Source organism: Suncus etruscus, chromosome X (assembly GCF_024139225.1).
Source record: "Suncus etruscus isolate mSunEtr1 chromosome X, mSunEtr1.pri.cur, whole genome shotgun sequence".
Taxonomy (NCBI): domain Eukaryota; kingdom Metazoa; phylum Chordata; class Mammalia; order Eulipotyphla; family Soricidae; genus Suncus; species Suncus etruscus.
Genome location: NC_064868.1, coordinates 123,869,007 through 123,893,897, shown reverse-complemented (window position 1 = coordinate 123,893,897; position 24,891 = coordinate 123,869,007). Strand labels below are relative to the sequence as shown.

Here is a 24,891-nt window from a genome sequence, read left to right as displayed (position 1 = left end):
GACATTTTCTCAGAAAAGAAATACAGATGGCCCCAAAAATTACACATTAAAATGCCAAACATCATTAAGTTTCAGGGAAATGCATAATAAAACAATTAGATATCAACTCACACCACAGAGACTGGAACACATCATAATGAACAAGAGCAAGCAGTGCTGGCATGGATGTGGGAAGGAAGGGACTTTCATTCACTATTGGTGGGAACCTTGACAGTTCCAGCCTTTTTGGAAAATAATATGGATATTTATAAACCAGAAACTGAAATTTTTTATTACACAAACATACCACTGCTAGGCATATGTCTGAGGATCCAAGAAACAAAATGTAGAAAGCCCTCTCTATTCCTATTTGCATTGCAGCTAGAATCTGGAAACAACACAAATACTTAAGAAATAGGGAGTAGAAAAGGAATCTGTGGTTCATCTACACAATGTATTTTCACAATTATTAGGAAAAATGAAGTAATGAAATTTTCTTATACATGGATGGAAATGGAGATTATTATGCTGAGAGAATTTAGTCAGAGGGAGAGAGATAGGCATAAATAATCACTCATTTGTGGTATATAAAAATAGATAGTATGGTAATAAAATATAGAGCCAGCACTAGGGATGAACCCCGGGAATGGTAGGAAGATGTCAAAAATAGCAGGGGAGTGCAGTAAGCACAGAGAAGGGACCACTATGACAATGATAACTGGAAATGATCATTCTGAAAAGAATTGGGTGATGAAAGAAGTGATAGGCATAATACCCCTCAGTAACAACATTGAAAACCAACGTCTCAAAGAGATAAAAAAAAAGAAAGGAATAAAGAGAGGAGGAGAAAGAAAGAGAAGAAAAACATCTGCCCAGAGGACTGCAAGGGAATGACTGGAAGGAAACTAGGGACATTGATGGCAGGAAACGTGCACTGAAGTGTGTTCTAAATTGTATGTCTGAAACTCAATCATGAACAACTTTGTATCAGTGAATACAATAACTGTATTTATGAACAACCTTGTAATCTTAGTTTTGTAATTTCAAAATAAAATAAAAACAAACCAATTACATCTGGAAAGATTGAATTATAAATCTGGCTCATTATACAACACGATAGAATTTAAACAAAGGAATCTAACAATGGAAGTCACAAGAGGAAATTTTCTTTCACTTAAAAGGCTGGGATACACGTACCCTTTGAAAATACTGATTGTTATAGATATTGAGGTTTTATTTACTTTTTAATTAATTTATAACTTTAACTTTAATATTATCAATTTCAAAATTATAAATGTAGCTAAAATATCATTGTATTGTATACCTGACTCTTCTCCCAGCAATGCCTGGAGTACCATATCATAATAAGGATCAACATTAGGGTCTCACACATGTAGGACACATGTTTCATTTCCTGTGAATATACAATATAGACATATTTGTTTATGTGTGTTCATACTAGACTGTTCTTAGATGGCACAAATAATAATCACATTTAGGAAAATGTTAAGAATCCAGTCTTCTTGGCACAACCAGATACGAATACAAGTTCTGTCATACTGTTGGCTAATTTTCATAAATTTTCTCCTCTAGAGGATTTATTTTTAGCATTAACTAAAATTAGAGAGTTCAATGGAAGTGATTATAATAAATAAGAAGTTTTTTCCAGAAAAACAGAAATTTAGAAAGAAAAAAGCACTTGATTTATCTTTATTGGGAATAGTATAACAAATCTTTGACTTCTAAAGAAAAACAAAATATTTTATTTCAAAACATTTGGATATTCCTTAAAGAATCTGAATAATTATCTAATAATTCTCATTTGAGAATTAAAAGGTGAATATTATTTCATATACATATCAAGGAGTATATACAGAAATTCCTTGTGTATCTGAAGTCTTAAATAAAGTTTGTTCAGATGTCACTAAGTCAGACTGCCAATATGTAGCACCTGGGGAAAAAAGACTTATTGATTTCTGACTATCTATAGACCAATGACATTATTTCACCCTCTGGAATGCCCATACTGAGTTCATGGTATACTTATATGGGCATTTTTTCTCATGCTTCATGTAACAAAAAGAGAAAATGAATCAAATGAAAGCAAATTAGAGAATTAAATATATGTATGTAATTAGAATTTGATAAATGTATACCATTGCTTTTTAAATTTACTATTCCTATTTGGTGATATAATCAATATTATTCAAGTCAGAAACCTAAAATAATATTGTCACCTCATAAAATTTCACATGTAGACATTCATCAAATTCTATGAACTTCACCTCTAAAAATTTCTACCACAGTGACCTAATCACTAGTTTTATTTTTTTTACAAAATCATCTTAGCCTCTCAAACTTCTTGCTAGTCTTTCTTCCATCCTACCTACTACACTGACATCCACATATCTTTCTAAGAAAATATGTCAAAAATTCTGTTGTTTGGATAGCTTCATTGTTTTATTACATTATTTATGAGACTAGATTCCTTAGCACAGATTTTAGGCAATTTTCTGTGACTTTCAAACATCATATCTCAGTTATTCATTTCCATGCATTATTCATGCTACTATTCTATTCTTTATAATCACGTTTGAACTAAGTAATTTCCGGTCTCATTCTTTTTTTTTGTTCGTTTGCTTTTGGGGGGTACAGGGGTTACTCCCGGCTATGCACTCAGAAATCGATCCTGGCTTGGGGGACCATAACCATTCTAGGCTAGCGCTGGCAAGGCAGACGCCTTACCACTCTACGCCACTGCTCCAACCTCTGGTCTCATTCTTGTTTGCTTCTTTGTGTGCTTTATCTCTGTCTCAAGTATCTTTACACTTTTAATCACTAAAACTCTAACATCTTTAAAGATCCAACACATCTCTCAATGTTAATCCATAGTTTTCCTTCCATTTTCTTCACAGTCACTGACTCTACTCTAAGAATACTATATTCATATATACACTAACATGCATTTTTGACAAATATTTGATATCATATATTGGATATACTTTTCATGATGTAATGCCTATTTCTCATATTCCTGCTGACTATGAAGGCATGGTCTATATAACAAATGAATGATTTCACCCTCAAGTTAAGGCTGACTGGATAAAAAAGGAAATTATTGTTTCCAATATATGTGGGCAACCATAGACTAGGAACTCAAATTTAACCTGAATTATAGTGGGATAGCTTAACATGATGTGCCTCCTAATATGATGATGTAGGAATTAAACACACTGGTTATATGACCATTTTGCTAGATATGTGTCACCTGAGTCTGATAAGAAAATGCAATGTGGGATAGTCTGTAAAACACCAAGTCTGAAATCTGTAGAAGACTAAATCAAACAAAAGAGAGAAATAATAGGAACTTCTTATTAGTCTGAGTCTTTAGAGCTAAAAGATAAAAAGGACCCTAGAATTTAGAGCCAGATAATTCCATCAACTGAAGATGAATACTATCAGGTGTGCAGAAAATAGTTTTTTTTAAATCTCAAACAGCTTTTAATCCACACATATCTGTTAACTTAATCATTTCTCAGTTCATTTAGCTATCTACGGCCCTACTATTTCTTATTATCCCATACTTACATATACCACTGATAGTTTAATCTCTTACTTCCTCAGTAAAAATTTGAAATCTCTGTTATATTTTAACAAACTGTGCTGCAAGTAAAAACAAACTTCATGAATTCAAGTCAGATAAGTACCTTAATGGTACTTATCAAGGGCTCAAATTCTCTCAGAATTTGGGTAAGTTTGGAATATTTAGTAACTTTCAAGCAACCTAATTCACAGTCCTATGATCTTGATCAGTTCTCAGTTCATTGAGTTGTATCTTCTCCATAGATTATTTATTGCCTGATTAACTCTAGTACTGATCTCTTAATCTCTTACATTTCCAGTATGATTTATATTCTCATTATTACTTAATAGTCTGTATTATAAATTAAGCTCTCCATTGACTGCAACTCTCTTCTGACCTTTATTTAAATAACTTTATCTCTCAGAAACACTTCTCTTGCTATGCAATACAGTAAAATATAGCTATTTTTTCTATATTCAATTTTTCTTTGGATAAAGTAATAGGATCAGTTAAAGTCCTCCACATTTAAAATTAGTTTTATAATTTAACACAATTTTGTTGCTTGTGAAAACTTTAGCTTATACTATGCAGCCTTAACCATTTCTTCTTTTGAGAACTTATATTCCTGATTACTAGTTCCCAAAAATGTATTCTTTTTTTGGGGGGGGGGTTTCGGGCCACACCCATTTGATGCTCAGGGGTTATTCCTGGCTACGCGCTCAGAAATTGCCCCTGGCTTGGGGTGACCATATGGGACGCCGGGGGATCGAACCGTGGTCCTTTCCTTGGCTAGCGCTTGCAAGGAAGACACCTTACCTCTAGCGCCACCTCACCGGCCCCCCAAAAATGTATTCTTAACTCATAGTTCAATATTATTTCTACTCCATTTCTACCTGACATCCAGGTTATATGAAATTAAGGACATTATTGTGATAATTCCCAGAGACTATAGAGATGAGGGCTAGAAAGACCGGCTCACAATACGAAGTTAGGGAAATAACTACACTAACAACTATTATGACAATCTTAATGAGTGAGAAAAGTAGAATGCCTGTCTTGAATACAAGCAAGGGTGGGGAAGGAAGGAGGGAGAGAATTGGTGGTAGGAATGTTGCACTGGTGAAAGGGGGTGTTCTCTTTATATCTGAAACCCAACTACAATCATGCTTTTAATCGTGCTGCTTAAATAAATATTTCATTAAAAATAAACATAAAACTATTAAAATATATAGAAGAAAATTAACTAGAATATGATAGGACTTCAATATTAGAAGTGAATTTCAGGGTCAGAAAGATGAGTAAGGTGAGTAAAGTGCTTGCCTTGCATGCAGCCAATCCAAATTTGATCTCCAGCATTCCATATGGTGTTTGGCACCATCAGGAGTGATTCCTGAGTTCAAAGCCTGGAGTAATCTATAGCACTGATGAATTTGATAAAAAAAATTAGATATGTGTTAAGGGACTCAAGTATAATATCAAGTGAAACAAAAACATATTGGGGTATATCAAATTTAATAGCTTCATATAAGGGATGTGTAGATCTGAGGCTCATGTGTTTCATGTGTCCAATCCTGGTTTAATCTCTTCAACAACATTGGTCTTCTGACTAGCAATTGATGCATGCCTGGAGGCCCCTGGGTACTCGAGGGTGGCCCAGATAATTCCTGCCACCACAGTACTCAGGCAGTCCTACATTTAATGACCTCACATTTAACTATCATTGAAGTTGGCCAAGAGTTATTGGAAAAAGTTTCTGAGTCTTCTGAGCACCCCGTGGGATAGTCATAAAAATCTCCAAGCATTAAACATAACTGCCAAATGATAAAACCATAAAGCAATATATAATAAGCCACTTAAATCTGTTCAGAGAATAAAAAGTTAACTATGTCTGAAAACAGATTGCCCTAAATGACTCCCAGTTTTCTGCCAAAGTGCTACTTGCTATGGCATGCCTTCAACACTCTGGCTCTTAACACCTCTGCCTCAGTATATGCCAAACTTTGTTTTTTTTTTTGAGGGGAGTCACACCTGGTGACACTCAAGGGTTACTCCTGACTATATGCTCAGAAATCGCTCCTGTCTTGAGGGACCATAAGGGATGCCAGGGAATCGAACCGCAGTCTGACCTAGGCTAGTTAGGGCAAGGCATATGCCTTATCGCTTGATCCACTGCTCCTGCCCCATGTGCCAAGCTTTGATACCAACCATAAGTGAGAGATTAGGGTCTTCTTGTGTCTTTTTTGTAGTGCTTTTGTGCTCAACCATTCACATAACCTTGGTCACATACATTCTGAGGAAATCAGAACTTTTCAAACCATTTTAAAAATATTATGCCCCAGATTTTAAAGCATTTCTTTTTTGTTGTTTTTTTGGGTGGTCACTCTGTTGTCCCCCCCATTCCCTGTAATTACCACTTCTGGATACTGTGATATTATATAATAATTCTATTCCTTAAATTGAAAATGTCCTGAGGTTAGGGTTCTCACTGTGAGTGAGAGCAAATAAATAACAGTTCTGAAAACAAGAATTTTCCAAGTAACTAACAGAAAGGTCAAACAATAATATTTCTCTGAGGATAAGCTCTTTTGGAAATTAAATCTATTCTTCCTGTTTCTGGATCTACTTGACTGCCCTTTTGACAGCTCTATGTGGTTCGAAATGCTTGATTTTTAAGGGTTCATGCTTGGAAGAGGACGATAGGAATAAGGCAAGTTAAACTTCCATAATGCTATTTTGTTGAGACTCAGCTCATTTTATAATTTATATATTTTTATTTAAAGCATTGTGATTTACAATTATTCATTGTTAAGTTTTAGAAATACAATGTTTCAGGGGCTGGAGCGGTGGCACAGTGGTAAGGCTTTTGCTTTGCAGGCGACTGATCTAGGACAGACCATAGTTTGATCTTCCCAGCATCCCATATGGTCCCCCAAGCCAGGAGCGATTTCTGAATGCATAGCCAGGACTAAACCCTGAGGGTCACTGAGTGTGGCCCAAATATCAAATAAAAATGGTGCTTGTTATGATGGTATGCTGGAGCAGGTGATGGCCATATGGAATGGGATTGGTACTGAAACATTGCATTTCTTTGTTGTTGTTGTTGTTGTTGCTGCTGCTGCTGCTGTTGTTATTTTGGGCTACACCCAGTGAACATCAGGGGTTACTTCTGGCTATGTGCTCAGAAATTGCTCCTGGTGTAGGGGACTATATGGGACTCCGGGGCATCAAACCTCAGTCCTTCCTAGGTCAGCAGTGTGCAAGGCAAATGCCCTACTCCTAAGCCAACACTTCAGCCCCAAAAGGCACCTTTTAAAATTGGTTGTTAAAATTCAGGTCTCAATTCATTGTTGTTTACTCCATTGCTTGAATATTTAGATTCATCCTTTGTTTACTCCACCTATACACTCGAGTTTCTTTGGCCACTGTCTCCCATTATTTCATGTCTTTCTTCACCATCATTCATTAACTTCTCCTCACATACTCTGAAGCTAGGAGTGCTCTAGAAAACCCCCATTTAAACAACTGCATTGGGGGGGGAATGGCAGCAAGACTACAGCAAAAGTAGTAGCTGCAGGAGTGCAGAGAAGCCTGGAGTTGATAAGAACAGCTTGTTCCTGCATGAGCCTGATTATGAAATTCCTGAATTCCTCGAGCCCTCCAATGGGCACTGTCTGTACTCCTGGAGAAGCAGCAAAGGTCAACCACCAGATTGAAAAATAAAGCTCCTAGAGAGACTACTGGAGAAATATCCATGGCAGCGGAGCAGCATTAAGCAACAGCACCATTTCTGGAAGCAGCTACAAAGCAGAGTTCCCACTCATTTGTAGGATATGAGAAATAAAAAAGAATGGTAATAATATTCAGAGTCAATAGCGATGAAGGCCATGAGGAACAGTGTGTAGCTTGCCACAAGTAGTTTAGCAGTGAAGTTTGGGTAGAGAAGTGGCCACTGTGATAATGATAGAACTGACCACTCTGGAAAATAACTGGGTGTTTAGAGGAGATAAAATGATATATACATGTTACTCCTTCATTAACACTAGTGAAGACCACAATGTCTAAAAAAGAGAATAATGGTTGAGAGAGATACAATGAGAGAGAGAGAGAGGGGAGTTAAATGCCTGTCCCCAGAGACAGGAAGGTGGGGAGAGTGGGAGGGAAACTGGGGATATTGATAGCAGATAATATTGAGTGATGAAGGGTGGTGTACATTGTAAGACCAAAACCCAATCACAAACAACCTTTTTATCGTGCTATTTAAATAAAACAAAAATATAATTAATTGTATTTCTTCATGTAGTTATTCTAAAGACTGCATATTATTGTTATAATGCTGTTCTTATCCTCCTGCTTTATTAATTTAACATAATATCTTCCATTCCATACATGTTGCAGCATTTTTAAAAACACAAATGTTCTTTGGATTATTCCAAGTCTGTGGATAACTTATTACTCTAAAAATATTAAATTTGACTGTTTTTGTAGTATTCTCATACAGATCATTGGGTCCTAGAGCCAGGAAAAAAAACCCTATAAAGAAGCAACAGTTAAAGGCATCATTGCTGAGAAGTTTCCAGAGCAGAAGTCATGAACCAATATCCTGGATGCCTGAAGAGTACCAGCTAAAACAGAGCCAAATAAAAATGCTCCAAAACACATCTTATGTTATAAAAAAACCATAGGGGAAAAACCATATAGGAATAGAATACTGAAAACAGCAAGATCAAAAAAGGAAATTATATTCAAAGAGGCATCCTTATATTTTAAAGCAGATTTACATATGGAAATTGGCTGAATGTGAAGTCAGGACTAGGATATATTCAAAAATATAAAAACTCAATGAAATGAGTGCCACATCAAGAACATTTTACCCAGACAATTCTCATTCATATTTGAATAATGATACACAATGTCACAGAAAACAAAATATTAGAACTTCATAGACCTGAAGCCATCTATAAGAAAAGAACTAAAGCATCTTTTTTTTTGGGTTTGGTTTTGTATTGTTTTGTTTTTGGGTCACACCTGGCAATGCTCAGGGTTACTCCTGGCTCTATGCTCAGAAATCACTCCAGGCAGGCTCAGGGGACCATATGGGATGCCGGGATTCGAACCACCGTCCTTCTGCTTGCAAGGCAAACGCCTTACCTCCATGCTATCTCTCTGGCCCCTAAAGGATCTTAAGACAAGAAAAATAAAAAAATTTCACCAAACTTCTATAGAAATATGGCAAAAACGTCCCAGATAATAATATATTTCAATGTCAATATATTAAATTCACCAATTATAAGACGCAAAATGGGTGACTTAGGCCCCAATGGATCAGACATCAATCGTCCAATCCCAAACCTCAGATTTCGATATTGGTACCAGCACAGAATATGGCACCAGAACCAGGATTCAAACTCCTCCTGGAGGGAGGCCCAAATGCTGCCCTTGCACCAACCTGCTCCTGGGTAGGCCTATAAGACACCCTGCCAACGAGGAAACAGCAACAACTTGATCTAAGGGCATGCTGCCCTACCTCACCACCCAATGGTGAGATAAAATCAAAAACGCTCTACTGTAGGATCTGTTCCAAAAGACTGTCTACAAAACCGCTACTAAGCAGAACTTTTCCTGAAACCACAAAGAAAGACTTTATCCTCGTATTTATCCTGGACCTGTACAAAAACCAAGATCTCTATCTACAGAAGACTGACTTTGTCAACTGCGAGTAAGCAAAATTTTCTATGGGACCATAGAGACATTGGGGCTGGACAACCAACATTTCAGGATAATAAATAAACACAGAGCATGAGAAAAATATCAAAAAAACAATAAGCCAAAGTCAATAACAATGGAATCAAGAGACCCAAACTTCAACAATCTAAACTTAAAAATGGGTCTGTTAAACTGACAGGCTGGGCCAAAGGGTGGTGGTTGGGATATACTCTAGGAGCATTGGTAGTGGGAGGGCAATATAATGGTGGAATTGACCCTGATTCATTTTCTGTTTGAAATCCAATTCTGAAGGACTTTGTAAATCACAATAGTTTAAACATAGTAAAACATTTTAAAAGACATTAGGGGGAATGGAAAATAAAAAAGATATTAGAATAATGGGACTGTACAGTTAAAATAGAGAAGGAACAACTGTTACAATAATTGTTGGAAATTATTACTGGACAATAAGTGGAACTGAAAATAAGTGAAACAATATGTATAATACCTCTTTAGTAGTGTTGCAACCCAAGGTGTCTAAAAGGGAAAAAAGCAGAAAGAGAGAGAGGTTTCTGCCACCATACACCATAGAGAGGGCTGAGGAAAGGCAAATATGAGGAGTAATTGAGAATATTCATAATGTAAAATGAACAGTGGTTGAGGAATGGATGTTGGAACATTGTATGACTGAAACACAAATATCAACAGCTTTTTAACTGTATCTCATGGTGATTTAATAAAAATATTAAAAAGAATTGCAACAATATATATGAGAGTTTGAGAAATTTTTAATAAAAAATTACAGCACTTATTAAAATAATTGTATTAAAACATAAAACAAAACCATATAAAAATTTGGGTATAGTCATCAGAATGATAGAAACCAAAGAAAGAATTAAGGTGTTGGAGGAAATAGAAGATCAAGTTATCAAGAACTAATAGAAATATAATTAAAGATATATGAGACTGCACTAACATTAACATCACTAGAGTTCCAGAAGAAGAGATAAAATGGAAAAATTATTGAATAAACTGTATGTGAAAATTTTTCAACTCTGAACAAGTATCCATAATCCAGAAACTTAGAGCTTCAAACACATTATACTTGAGCAGAATAACACAAAAATAGTTTTAGTTATCTTTGGCAAAAGCAAAAGATATGCAATTCCAAAAGTAGCTGTAGCAAAGCAAAAGCTTACCGATATTCAACCCACAGTAGCCGCCCAACATATTTATTCCATAAAACCCCACAGGACAGAATGGAATTGTATGATACAGCCTAGATATTAAATCAAAATGTCACTCCAGCAAGAATCTAGGTTAACATTCAAATAGGAAGAAGTGATAAAATGTTTCATATTAATTAAAAAAACTCATGAGCATAAAACCAGTTCTTCAAGAAACATTTGATGTCTTCTATAAAAGGCAAAGAATTCCTATTTATGAGTACTAAGACAGTTGCAAACATATGTGTAAAATAGCAGCATAATAATGATGACTCATCATCAACTCATGGATCATTGAAATTTAGTGTACACATGTACACTCTATGGTAATCTAACAAGTAGAAGAGACCAACAAGAAAATGCAAATGAGACCTAATCACAACACAAAAGCTACATTTCAATTTATATGAGATGAAAACACAAATTTAAATATAACCATATTCCATAAAATATAATAATTTCCTCTACTAATTTTACTATATATCAATATCCTGAAATAATCCATCAAAACTCACTAAGTGGCAAAAATAGATTGTGAAACAAAGCACAGTATTCTACTACATATAAGAGACATACTTTAACTTGTCACAATGAGCAGTCTCAAAATAAAATGTAGAAAAATATCATAGAGACAAATGGTATCCTCTGAAAGGAACAGTCATAATATCAGACAAAATATATTCCAAACTAAGTGTAGTAAGATATAGATGAACATTATATAATGATTAAGAGATCGATACATATGCACTATATGATGATGTATCAGGCTGGGGAGAGGAAGCTGTCAGGGGAGCTTGCATCAGGACCTGGGTTCAAACTCAGGTGCTACATGGCCACCTGAGTACCATTGGGTGAGTGTCTGGAAGTCCTTGAGCACTATTATGAAGGCCCTGGTGGTTTTCAGCAGTGTAGAGATGAGCAGATACGTGTCCTAAGACCCTAGTTTTGAAACTCCCAAGCTTGTTAGTGGAGTACCACAGAGTTTGGCCAAACATAACAATATTAACAGGATTGTAAATCAATGACTAAACTTAAAGAAACATTAAATAAGGGGCGAGAACGGTGGAGCAGGTGGTAGGGTGTTTGCCTTGCACACACTAACCTAGGATGAACCATGGTTTGATCCCCTGGCATCCCATATGATCACCTAAGCCAGGAGTTATTTCTGAGCACATAGCCAGGAGAGACCCCTGAGTGTCACCGGGTGTGGCCCAAAAATAAAAAAGGAGGGTTAAATAAAGTTGAGAAAACTCTCATATTTGTAAACAAAACAACATAAAATTGAACAGAAACTGTCACAAAGGAAATAAAAGAAGGAATAAAAAGATTCCAGAAACAAATGAGGATGAAAACACAGTCTATATAAGAGCATAATTGTAATAGCATAACAATTACTTAGAGCAAAATAGCTTATATCAGAAAATAAGAAAAGATTTAAAGATATAATTTAACCTCACACCCTAAGAAACTTATGGAAAAATAATAACAGAACCCCAAATTAAAAAATGCTAATAAAATTAGAATATAAAACAATGATACATAAATCTGAAAAATACAAATGAAAAATAAAGATAATTTTTTTGAGAGAGCCACACCCGGCAGTGCTCAGGGGTTACTCCTGGCTCTACGCTCAGAAATCGCTCCTGGCAGGCTTGGGGGACCATATGGGATGCCGGGATTCGAACCACTGTCCTTCTGCATGCAAGGCAAATGCCTTACCTCCTTGCTCTCTCTCCGGCCCCAAATAAAGACAATTTTCTCTAAGAATAAATAAAATATTGGCAAGTTCTTAGCCAGACCGTGTAAGAAAAGTGGAATAATTACAACAGATGCTACAGAATTACAAAATATATCCTGTTACTATAAATTTTATGCCACTAAATTGGAGGGTTAGAAGAAATGGATAAATTTTTTATAAGTGCACAATCTCTGAAAACTGAGTCTTGAGGAAATAGAACACTTGAAAAGTAAAATTATTTGTATGATAATTAAAAGTAATCAAATGTCTTCCTCCTAAGAACCCAGGTTCATTTAGATTTTTAAATCTTTTTTTTTTTTTTTTTGGTTTTTGGGTCACACCCGGGGGTGCTCAGGGGTTACTCCTGGCTGTCTGCTCAGAAATAGCTCCTGGCAGGCACGGGGGACCATATGGGACATCGGGATTCGAACCAACCACCTTTGGTCCTGGATCGGCTGCTTGCAAGGCAAACGCCGCTGTGCTATCTCTCCGGGCCCAGATTTTTAAATCTTCAAGGAACCTGTACTGATAGACATACATACACATATCTATCATCTTTGGGTAAAATACACTTTTATATTATTATAGACCTTTTTTAATATTCTCCTTAAGTTACTCTTAATTCTTGTAACTTTAACTTTTTAATTTGTTGCATTTACCGGTTTCAAGTAAATTAAAAATTTTAAATAATCACAGAATTATTCATAATTTTAATTTTTATATACTTCTCAAAAGATACTTTTGAAAAAGTCTTAATTTAAGGTCAGGAGCAGTAGCGAAAGTGGTAGGGCATTTGCCTTGCACGCGCTAACTTAGACAGACCATGATTTGATCCCCAAGCATCCCACAAGGTCCCCCAAGCCAGGGATAATTTCTGAGCTCATAGCCAGGAGTAACCTCTGAGCGTCATCGGGTGTGGCCCAAAAGAAAAAAAGTCTTATTTTAGTAATTAAGTTTTATGTTAGTTCTATTCATCTATATGTTTTTAGGTGCAGTAACTCGGCAATTAAAAAAAAGATATATTCCATATCTGAGTTGTAAAAGAAACAGCAAGAAAACAATACATGTTCAAAGTCATCAAAAGTGAATAATTTGTTTCAGAAACTGATATTTTATGGAGGTGGGTTTGGGATGGGTCCTTGGGACACTGGTGGAGAGAAGCAAGTACTCTAGTAATGCAGGTGTGGTACTGGTATGATGTATATATGAAAAGGATGTTTAACTATTGTTATCTCCATTGAGGTCATGAAGACATTAGCAGAAGGTTTAGAAAGCTCTTGTAGGTAGTTAACCATTCTGCTATTTCATTTGTTTTCAAACATTGTGTCCTCAGCTACACATTAGTATCTAACTTGGCATGTTTCTATAGGAATGACAGCATAAAACAAATAACATTTTCCAGGAAGTCAAAGCATTATGGTTCTGTGGCTTTTGTGGGGTATGTTCTCAGCTACCAGGCCTACCAGATGTAGGATACAGGGAGTGGGAGGTTTCAGAACTTGCTCCAAGAAAGCCCTAGTGATATCAGCCAAATATTGGCAGACCTAGAGTTTGGTCAGATTGGTGTTTGTGCAGAGAATAGTAGAGAAGTGGTGAAGCAGGGTCATTGGCAAAGCAGCAATTAGGGGTGATTGATTCAGCAGGTGTGGCTTTGACAGGGTGGGTGCTTGGCCCACCTTCTCCTCTCTAGACAGCTGGTGGGCCGGTATACTCATGATTTTTCAAACTTGGTTTACATATCTTTTGAGAAAAGAATGAGTCTATAGATCTGGCCCACTATGAACATGGCGACTGCTGTTTTTGTCCATTTATGTAATTTTGTTTGTTTGTTTTTCGGCCACACCCTCTGATGTCAGGGGTTATTCCTGGTTATGCACTCAGAAATTGCTCCTGGGTTTAGGGGATCATATGGGACCCCGGGGATGGAACCCAGGTCCGTCCTGGATCAGTCACGTGCAAGGTAAAAGCTCTACCTCTGTGCTATCACTCTGGTTATTTAATTAGTTTTTATACCATTGGGTACATGCCTCAAAGTGGAACTTCTGAGGCACTTGGCAACTCAATTCTAAGTTTACTGAGCACAACTGTATGGAGAGTTTTCTGTAAATTAGGAATTTAGCTGTCATATGATCCAGAAGTTCCAGCTTAGGCTTCTACCCTCATGACAATACAGTCATTCAAAGACATTATTTATTTGTTTTTTGGACCACACCCCACAGTACTCAGGGGTTACTCTTGGCTCTTAGCTCAAAAATTGTTCCTGTTGGGGATCAAACCCTGGTCTGCTCTGGGTCATCCACATACAAGGCAACCACTCTACTGCTGTGCTATTGCTCCGGCTCCTCAAGGACATATTTTAAAATATTTTATTGCAGCACTTACTACAATGGCTAAGATACGAGGAATCAACCTAGATGTCCAATGGTCAATAAATGGATTATGAACATGTATTATATATACTTATGAAAAGGAATACTATGCAGCTCCAAGGAACAGTGAAATCATTCAATTTGCCGAAGCTTGTTGAGGCTTGAAGATACCAACTTGAGTGAAGTAAACCAGAAGAAAGGCAAACACAGGGTGATCTCACCTATGGTAGAGTAACTGGATAAGGACATATAGAAAAGAGATATAGAGAAAAGGATGGAGAAGGAAAGAAATCATGGGGATAAGAAGAATGAAAAAGGGTACTGGTAGTAATGAGGGAACAGTCGGCAGGCCCCTGGTTTTATGTGGGAGACTGAGATAGTTATGCTCAGATTCATCAACACTAAAAATATGAGATGCAAACTGCAACCACAGGACTCTGAAGTGTGTCTATGAAGGAGACAATTAAAGGGAACACTAGTGGAAGGAAGCTGATATTAATACCTAAGTTTCAACTATCAATAACTTTGTAAATGGTAGTTCTAGCATAAATATAAAAATTTAAATAACTCATCATTACTGATTAGAAAAATGTAAATCAAGATTGATTTTATATTACATGTTTATATATATCATATATAACATAATATATATATTATTGTGATATATTTGAGATGTTATGGTTACCATTGAAAATAAATTACCTCAGGAAGGCCAAGGAGATGTATCTCCATATAAAGGAGAAAAATAAAGAACACTTATGCCCTACTTGTAAATTATAAACTCAATCAGATTCTACTGTAAATAATAAATATTTATTTATATTTTTTTGGTTTTTCAGGCCACACCCATTTGATGCTCAGGGGTTACTCCTGGCTAAGCGCTCAGAAATCACCCCTGGCTTGGGGGGACCATATGGGATGCCAGTGGATCGAACCTCGGTCCTGATCCTTGGGTAGCGCTGGCAAGGCAGACACCTTACCTCTAGCACCACCTCGTCAGCCCCAATAATAAATATTTCTAAAAAAACTGAATCAGCATGTTTTACAACAATTCCACTTTTAGGTGACACACAGAAACAAAAATTAAATAAAAAAGTATGTGCACTCTAGCACTTCTTAGTTTTGCTAGCAAAAATAACCAAGTGTTTAAGGATATAGGGATAAAAATATGTGGAATATGTCCACAATGGAATATCATTCAGCTGTCAGATGAAAATTTAGGGCTAGAATAATATTATAGTATATACTGTGCTTGCCTTGTATGTGTCTGACTTGATTTGAACATAGTACTCATATAATATCCCAAGCCTGCTAGAAGTGATCACTAAGCACATCCAGGAACAAGCCCTGAACAGTCAACATTAGTCCCAAATCAAAAATAAAAATATAAAAAATTCTTCTTATAACATGGATGGAATTACAGGAAGACAGGCTAAGTAAAATAAATCAGAAAGGCAAAGACGTGTATCAGGTGAACCTTCTTGAGAATAGATTAAATTCAATAAGAACAAACTGATCAACTCAGAGCACAGTTGTACTTACAGGAGATAAAGAGGACACTCTAAAGGGGAGAATGTTCAATAAAAACTGTTTTCAAATATATTAGCACTTTGGTGGCGATTTTGGTGTAGTAATAGAATTTGGAAACGAATGAAGGTGTACCCCAAAAAGAGAAGTTCTCGACATGATCTTAATAAAAATAATTATAAATTTTAGAATCAAGAAAATAATCTGTTGATGTAATGGCAGTTGGACTTGGATACACCCCTTGGATATTCCAACTGTAATGACAGTTGAACCTGGACACCCCCGCTGACACCCCCCTTCTCATAAAAGGGAAAATCTGAACCATTGAGGAGGACTTAAGATAGTGATCAGAGCAGCACCTGCCAGTCCACAGCGGGGGCTCTCTCTCTCTGTCTCTGTCTCTGTCTCTTCTCTCTCTGTCTCTCTGTCTCCCTGTCTCTCTGTCTCTCTCTGTCTCTCTCTGTCTCTCTCTGTCTCTCTCTCTCTCTGTCTCTCTCTCTCAGCAGGCCACAGACCTCAGGAGGGAATAAATAAGGATACTTGCTTTTTATACCTCTCTCTATGGCCTCTCTCTTTGTCCAGGTTGTGCAGTCTCTACAACAATATGCCATCTAAAATATTTTTAAAAGATGACTTTTGTAAAAATTCCCCAAGAAATTATGTGGAGGAAAAATACAAATATGATAGGGGCAGGGGACAAGGAGTTTAAGGTACATTGGTGGTGTTAAGACATGACAGAACTAAATATCTAAGCCAGAGTTACAATGAAATCATGAGACACAAATTTTAATAACGAAAATTAAAAAAACTCACCCATTATGATAACAGGCTAGGATAGGGGATAGTGGCATGGGAATATTGGTGGAGGGACATTGACACGGGTGATGGGATCGGTCCTGAAACACTATGTCTAAAATTCGACTATGAATAACTTTGGAAATCACATTGGATTAAATAAAAACAATGTCTTAAATCCTTCAAAAAAGAGGTGGCTTTCAAAAGATTCAGTAGGATTCCTTTTCTTTTTAAAATACTTATTATTATTTAAAACTATTTAAGGTACATTTACAATACTCTTAATAGTAGTTTCATGAATGCATCTTTTCAGTAACACAGGTATCAAAATGATATCTCTCATACATGGATATGTGAGATTTAAAGATGCACTATTAAGGAGCAGCAAATGACAAAAGAAACAGAACTGGAGAGCTGGTCTACAGAATTAATTTTAGGAGACTGGGAGGAGGGACTGAACAGGTTGGGGTCCCTTTGCCCTTTGCTTTTCATGTGCAGTAAAGATAGAGATATCTTGAGTACTTTAAAGACACTAGGATAGGCCTCTGGAAAAGAAACCTTGAATTTTCTATATAAACAATGTATTATATAAAAAGCTACTGAAGTACAAAATGAGCTTAATATCCTTATATAGAGAAGTTTTATATTTTTGTGAAAAGCCTAACAAGAAGTTTTAAACATTGCCAAATATTTACTTATACATACTTTTTTTTTGGTTTGTTTTGGTTTTTGGGCCACACCCGGCAGTGCTCAGGGGTGACTCCTGGCTGTCTGCTCAGAAATAGCTCCTGGCAGACCCCCCCACGCCAGGCGGGTCTTCATGGCCAGCCCTGGCAACTCGGGCCCTGGGGGGCGGGTGGAGGAGGGAAACCCCTCCCTTATGTATATTCAACCCCCTGTTTTGTTTGCTAGTAATACTATTTTTCAAACCCTCGTGGGCTCAAAAATGTACTTTTTAAGCATTATCCAAAAACAATCCTGATACTAGACTGTTCCTAGGAATAGAATCAGGATGCCCAAGATTCTGATAAAACACTCAAATTGACCTTTATTGTATAGTCTTTTATGTATTGCCTCTCCCCTCACCCCTTTGTCTCTCCTACCTCCTCATACCCAAACCCTGAACCATTATCTTCCCCTTATTCAACCCTCCTTATCCTCAGTTCCCGATTGGGTAGACACCAAGACTGACCTTCTGCTCCAACACCACCATCCAACTCCTCATTGAATGACACCCTCTCAGTCCTCAGCTCATGCCTATACAAACAACTACAACCAACACGCCTGTTGACCCATGCTTGGTGGCCCCTCATGCCCCCATCAAATATGGACTGTTGCATGATACCGGAATCAGCTTCAGCATAACTCCTATTTCAAGGACAATATAGGTTTCTGTAATGCTGCAAAACATGTCTCAAACTCAACTATCACCTGTTGCTTCAAATACCCTTGTTTTCTTTCTTTTTTTTCTTTTTAAAACATAAAAGGGTCATATGCATCTCTTTTGTATATCTCAGATGTATTCCCTTACATCTATAACTCTTTTCAAATATCCTCTTATAGTGACAATTTTGCCCACTAGATTAGTTATTTGATTGTTTGATTTCCCCCCTGTGAGATCTGTTTTATAAGCAATACTGGTAGAAGAGTAACTCTGTATAGATTTCACGTTTATACCAAGTTATGGGAAATGTTGGACTTTATTCGTTGGCCCCCAGATGCACCAACAATATCTTGTGGCATTGCTTCTCTTTTGCATAGGCACATTAAAATGGGAAAATAATACATATGCAAACAAGTTTTTATCTAATAGAGATGGGAACACAAATTTGGTAATGTAATTAGGCCTTTTACCCTGAATATTGGCATAATGATCTGGCTCAGGTCTCAGAAGAATGGGCATCGCCCACACACACCTGATCTATGGAAACAACCACAATTGTCTTTAACATTCCCAGGATCCAAGCCTCTACCAGAGAAGACCTACCACTGCTTTGGCATTGACTTACTCCAAAGAGTACTCCCAACACCCAGGCGACTCAGCAACAGTCTGCATGCAGGGCAGATCGCTCTGCATTTAATGATATGCTGAAACTAGAGGATGCTCCATATCAGCCTGACATCGACGAAAGAAATGCACAGAATCCAGAGTCTTTAAATATAAAAGTCTGATACCAACTATAGATAAAGGGTTCAAAAGTTTCACCGGGACCTTGAGAATGACTGGAGTTGGATAGACTGGTATGCCTGGAACCCAGAGTCTGTCTTATGCCAATAAACTTCTGGGGTGAGGCCTTTTTGTAATCAGGTCAAGGACTTTTTTTCCATTTTCTCCATTTTACTGGACCTATGCAAACACTGGCGACTGCCACTATCACACCTTTACTATATATATATATATATATATATATATATATATATATATATATATATATATATATATATATTACTCTTATCCTTTAAGAAAAAAAATACAACTTACTGAACTTAAAAACAAATTACTGTAGTAGAGTGCCTTCTCGAATTCAGGTAGGGGATGGGAAGGGGGGAGGGGGTAATGTTGCACTGGTGAAGGGGGGTGTTCTGGTTATGACTGTAACCCAAATATGATCATGTTACATAAATTAAAAAATATATTTAATTAAAAAAAAGAAATAGCTCCTGGCAGGCACGGGGGACCATACGGGACACTGGGATTCGAACCAACCACCTTTGGTCCTGGATCGGCTGCTTGCAAGGCAAACACCACTGTGCTATCTCTCCGGGCCCCATACATACTTATTTTTAAGACTTATTATTATTATTATTATTATCTTTTAGATGATAGGGCTACAGTAGTATCCAAGTTGTCTATTGATGCATATACAAAAGATGGCAACTCACATCACATCTATGTTCCTTCAGAGTGTATACAAAATTGGCCCCCCACTTCACTTTTATGTTCACTCTATTACAATGTGTATTCCCTTACATCCCAATTTCTACCATTTGTTAATTTAAAATTATTATTTCAGGCATAGTTCCTTCCTTAGTACCACTCATGTGATCGAGACCCTCTACTAATGTTCCTGGCAGATTACTATCTAATTACTCCCTCCTCATAGCCTAGAACTCTCATATCTATATCTTAGTATCCAAGGTGACCTATTAAGTACGTCATTAAATATGAGGCTTTAGGGCTAATAGAAATTTATATATATATATAGATAGATATAACATATGTATAAATTTATATATACCATATGTAGAATTATATTTACCTGAATAATTTTCTTACATAATAACAATAATTCTAAAATTAGTCTCTTTTCTGATATGTTTTATCTACTCTTTTGCTTCTTATCAAGTAGCTAAAGGTAACTAATTGTAAGTCTTGACTTAAAGTCTTAAGAATATTTGACCTAGCCATCTTTAGCTCTATGTACCATTTTGTCCGATAAATCAGCCTTTTACAAAGGTGGCTGTCTTTGTGAAGATATGTGAGGTATTTATATTTTGGGTGGTTTGGACCTGGCAGTGCCCCAGGGTATAACTAGCTCTGTGCATAGGAGTGACAGAAGGTATTGCTCAGGAGGTCATGTATGGTGGCAGGAAATTGAACCAGGGTAATTGCTACCATGATCACATGCAAGTTCCTCATTTTGTGTCTTATGTCTTTGGTCTCAAGTACTATTCTTTGAACAAAATAAAGCATATTAAACAACATGATATAAAGGGAATTTGGACTCAAATAACTGATTATGAGTATGCTCTCCAAGTGTATTTTTGTACAAAAACAAACATGATGACATAAGCTGCCAAAATCTTTCAAAACTGGAAGGAGGTAGAAAGAGATCTCAGATATTCATTTTTTCATTCAATTTTATGCACAGTTTCCATCGGTAAAGTACATTTAGTGTTCCATTTATTTTTAAATGCATCAGAATATCAATCAAGATCATAGATCTGTAACCAATACAAATATTTCTGAATTCTTAAAAAAATTTAGTTAGAAAAGTCATTAAAGTAGCATTCTGTAAAGATAATTATTAAACAAATGGTCATTTAATTTTATTCCTTTAATTCTAACATATTCACCATCAACTGTTTCTTGTGCCATACAGTAATAAAATTTAACAAAAGTAGCAGTCTACTCCAGTTTAGGAACACAGAATGTTTAACTTGGTGCTAGATATCAAACCCAGGGCGTCACGTATGAGAAGCATGAACTTTGCCAGTGAGCTGCATTCCTGCCCCTATTAAAATATATTTGTTTTATTATTCAACCCTCATCAAATCACAAACCCAATTAAAATTACAATGTCTTAATTCAATAACTGATAAAAGCACAATATATAAGAAAAAAACCTTTTGGAATAAAATTTCACACAAAATTAAAACTACTAAAAGAAACATACCAGAGCCTTGGTATAACGTATCCTTGAGAACTATGCCTTGTTGGCATTGCCTTTTGGCACTTAGAGTAAATAAAATGCCAAAGCGTGGACCCATATTAAATAAAACTTTTCTTTGCAGTTAAGAATGCTACAATGAGGTTCTGGTGCATTTGCTCTTCACACTAATAAGTGATAAATGAAATACAATAAGGAAATGGCTTATAATTTTATGAATATTTCAATGCTATGAAACAAAATATTTTAAAATAATTAAATCGTGTGTGAGAAGAAAGAGTATAGCATAGTAATTATGAAAGCAATGTCAAGGATTGCTATAACTTCATAGGCCACTTTATTTGTCACAATATCAAATTTTTATGTTTAAAACTAACAACTAAGGTATTTATCTGCCATATCTTAACTATATTGCCCAAATTTTCACCAACTATTTCATCCAATATTCACCAAGGAGATTGCTCATGTCAATGAGGTTTGTTAGATTCAAATGAAAAACAGTAATTATTTCAAATATTTGAAGTATAAATTAAGAATAATTTTTTATTTAAACCTTATAGTCATAGAAATCACTCTTTTAAAATCCAATTTGACCCTTGGAGAATGTAAAGAATACATCCATATACTAGAGCCAAAAATAGTAAAGTTGTTCCTATACCAACAATAACTATACTATTTGGCACACTAGTTGATATATATATATATGCATATATATATCTATATCTTTTTCAAGACCCAAGCCAACATTTGTAATAAATTGCATCCATATGAAGAGGTAACAAGTGCAAATAATCACATATTTAAGATATGGTGCTTGTCTATTTTTTGCCTACTACAAATGTAATTATACTGATATTTTTCTATAGGAAATCAAGTTATTGTTATAGTAATGTTTTTTTGATATTTTCTTGCATTGCTACCAATGTAAATTTAGCTATCTCTAAACTGAATAGGATTTTATTTAACACTGTATAGTTATGAGAAATATTTATAGAATGATCTGTTTAATTCAACATCAAGTTAACTGAGGATCACAGGAATTACAAGATCTATGAATGGCCATATTTCAAATAAAAAGCTATACCTCTGTTGTTCTATCTGAATGTAACTGAAGGCAGAATATGTATGTATGATCAAGGAAAATGAAAATATAAACCCAAACTTTGGAATTCTTATCAAAATGACCTTAATAATGAGTTCTTTGCCTAGTTGTGAAAAACTTTACTTCTTTGTGTAATATCAATACAGAAATAAAATACTCTTGAAATAATACATTCTAAAAGATGATTAAGTGTTGCAAACTTAAATAGCATAAATTAAGCATATTAACATTGTTTTTTAAACATGAAATAACCAATATAAGGAAAACTGCAGTGGACTAAATAAAAAATCACAATGTCAAATGTGAGGCATATTTAAATGCTCACATATTACTGATCTTATAAAATCTACTAAAATATTTTAAATTTCATGGATTACACTAATAGAAATAAAGAAGTTGTGAAAATGCTTAAGACTATATAAGAGCCATCAATTACACAGGCACTTCACATGTAAACAATCTACATTACAACTGAAAATATTTTGGCAACAACCTATAATCCTAAAAAGAATTGAATGTAACAGCAGAGCTCTAGATTTTCTTTTGTTGTTCTAGAAACTAAGACCAAAGATTGAAGAACTTGTGTATAAACTAGAAATAGAAGTGTATTAAATAACTCAAATATATACTTTTCTATAAGTCAGTAAAAATGATTACCTATCCAGATGCTTACTAGTGTGATATGATATAAAAGTTAACATAATGTGACTGTTACATTGAAACTATATTTTCAATTTAGTATCCTTTTTATTCTTGAAATATAATGAAGATTATCAACTGACTTCATTAAAAGAACATTTAAATGTTTCAGAAACTCGTTTGAATTCAGTTCATCTCAAAAGAAGTATGGGCAATTCAAAATGTAATTGGGGTGTTTTAACATAACTTTAAAAAACACTAAAACTGGATATAACAAGTCCTGCTAGATCGCGTTAGATTAATTCTTTTTTATGATTGAGTGACATTTTAAATCACTTCAAATAAATTCAACTATACACTTATGTTGTTTAAATAGTGTATCAAGCTGTAGAAAGCTGAGAAGCCTTGTTTGTAGGTAATTCAAGAAGAGCCTGGACCGTGACGCCAACTTTCACAAGACCTCTTTCTTCCAAAATATGATGAGGCAAACAGAGTCTTTCCTAAAAACAAAACACAACAAATGAAAAAGTAAACAAGTGCACTAATATAAATTTTCCTTTGCAACTGAAATGCACATGTGCTTAAGTTCTCAGTTTCTACTTAAAGAGTACAAAAGCTCATAAAATTTAATATCACCTATAATAATTTCCTCCTTACATTTTCCCCTGAACCTCTTTACAACAAATATTCATTTTTTTAGGTTTTTGGGCCATGCCTGGCGGTGCTCAGGGGTTAATCCTGGCTCTTCGCTCAGAAATCACACCTGGGAGGTTCTGGTTACCATATGGGATGCCAGGAACTGAACCCAGGTCAGTGCAAAGATTATTTTCAAGAATATTATCCCCTATGTTTTCTTCTAAAAGTTTTACACTTTTCAGTTATTATATATTTAGGTTTTATAAAGTAGTTTTCTGTACATTACAAATGGCTAGTTTTATTCTTTCCTACGTAATATCTATGTTCTTAATCATCATTTGTAAAGGAGATTATCCTTCATCAATTATTGTCAGCACACTTTTCAAAAATTTATTCATTATATATGTGGCTTAATTTCTGTGTTCTATTCTATTAATCCAAGTTACCATATTTTTATTTATTCATTTGTTTACATATTAGGAACTTTGATTTACAATATTGTTCATGATAGATTTTATTAACATACAATATTCCAACATCATATCCCCCACCAGACTTTCTACCCTCAACCTACCCCATCCCACAACAGTAGCTCAGTTTAGCAGACCAGTTCTCAGGGTCTATTGTCTTTAGCCATTCCCTTCATTCTGTTTCTTTATATCCCATGAACCAGAGAGATCATTCTCTAACTATCCTTCTACATTTGACTAATTTCACTGAGCATACTGTCCAGATCTATCCATCCAGGTAGAAACAAACTACATATTTTAACTTTAATTAGTGATCCATTGAACATAATTAATTTTGCAATATAATACGAAGTCTGGAAGTATGAGCTATCAACTTTAGTTCCTTACTCAAAATATCACTATAGTTATTCAGGGTCCTTTCTTATTCAATAAACATTTAGGATCTTTCTACTGCTGTTATTTCTAGTTAGCCATTGGAATTTTTATGGAATTTACAATAATATATAAAACACATTGAGATGTATAAATTAACATCACTACTTATTCTGATTCATGAATCTATAATTCTATTGTCTTATTCAATATTTTACTTTTCATTTATTGATCATTGTCTTATAACATGGAATTTCAGGGGGTTAATATTACTTCTCTCTACATGTGTACAATTGTTACTACTTCTTCCATAGCAGTTCCAGTGCTATCCCACCATTAAAAAAGATCATCTCTTCACTTA

General features: G+C 35.4%; 1 protein-coding gene across 1 annotated transcript in view; it reads right to left on the bottom strand.

Moving 5' to 3' along the window:
• Positions 1-23,359: 23,359 nt before the first annotated feature.
• Positions 23,360-24,891, bottom strand: part of LRCH2 (leucine rich repeats and calponin homology domain containing 2) — a 123,605-nt gene continuing 122,073 nt past the window's right edge. Inside the window, exon 20 of the mRNA XM_049767563.1 lies at positions 23,360-23,552. Coding sequence (XP_049623520.1) covers positions 23,433-23,552 — 120 coding nt within the window. The 3' untranslated portion in view covers positions 23,360-23,432. The remainder of the gene's footprint in view (positions 23,553-24,891) is intronic.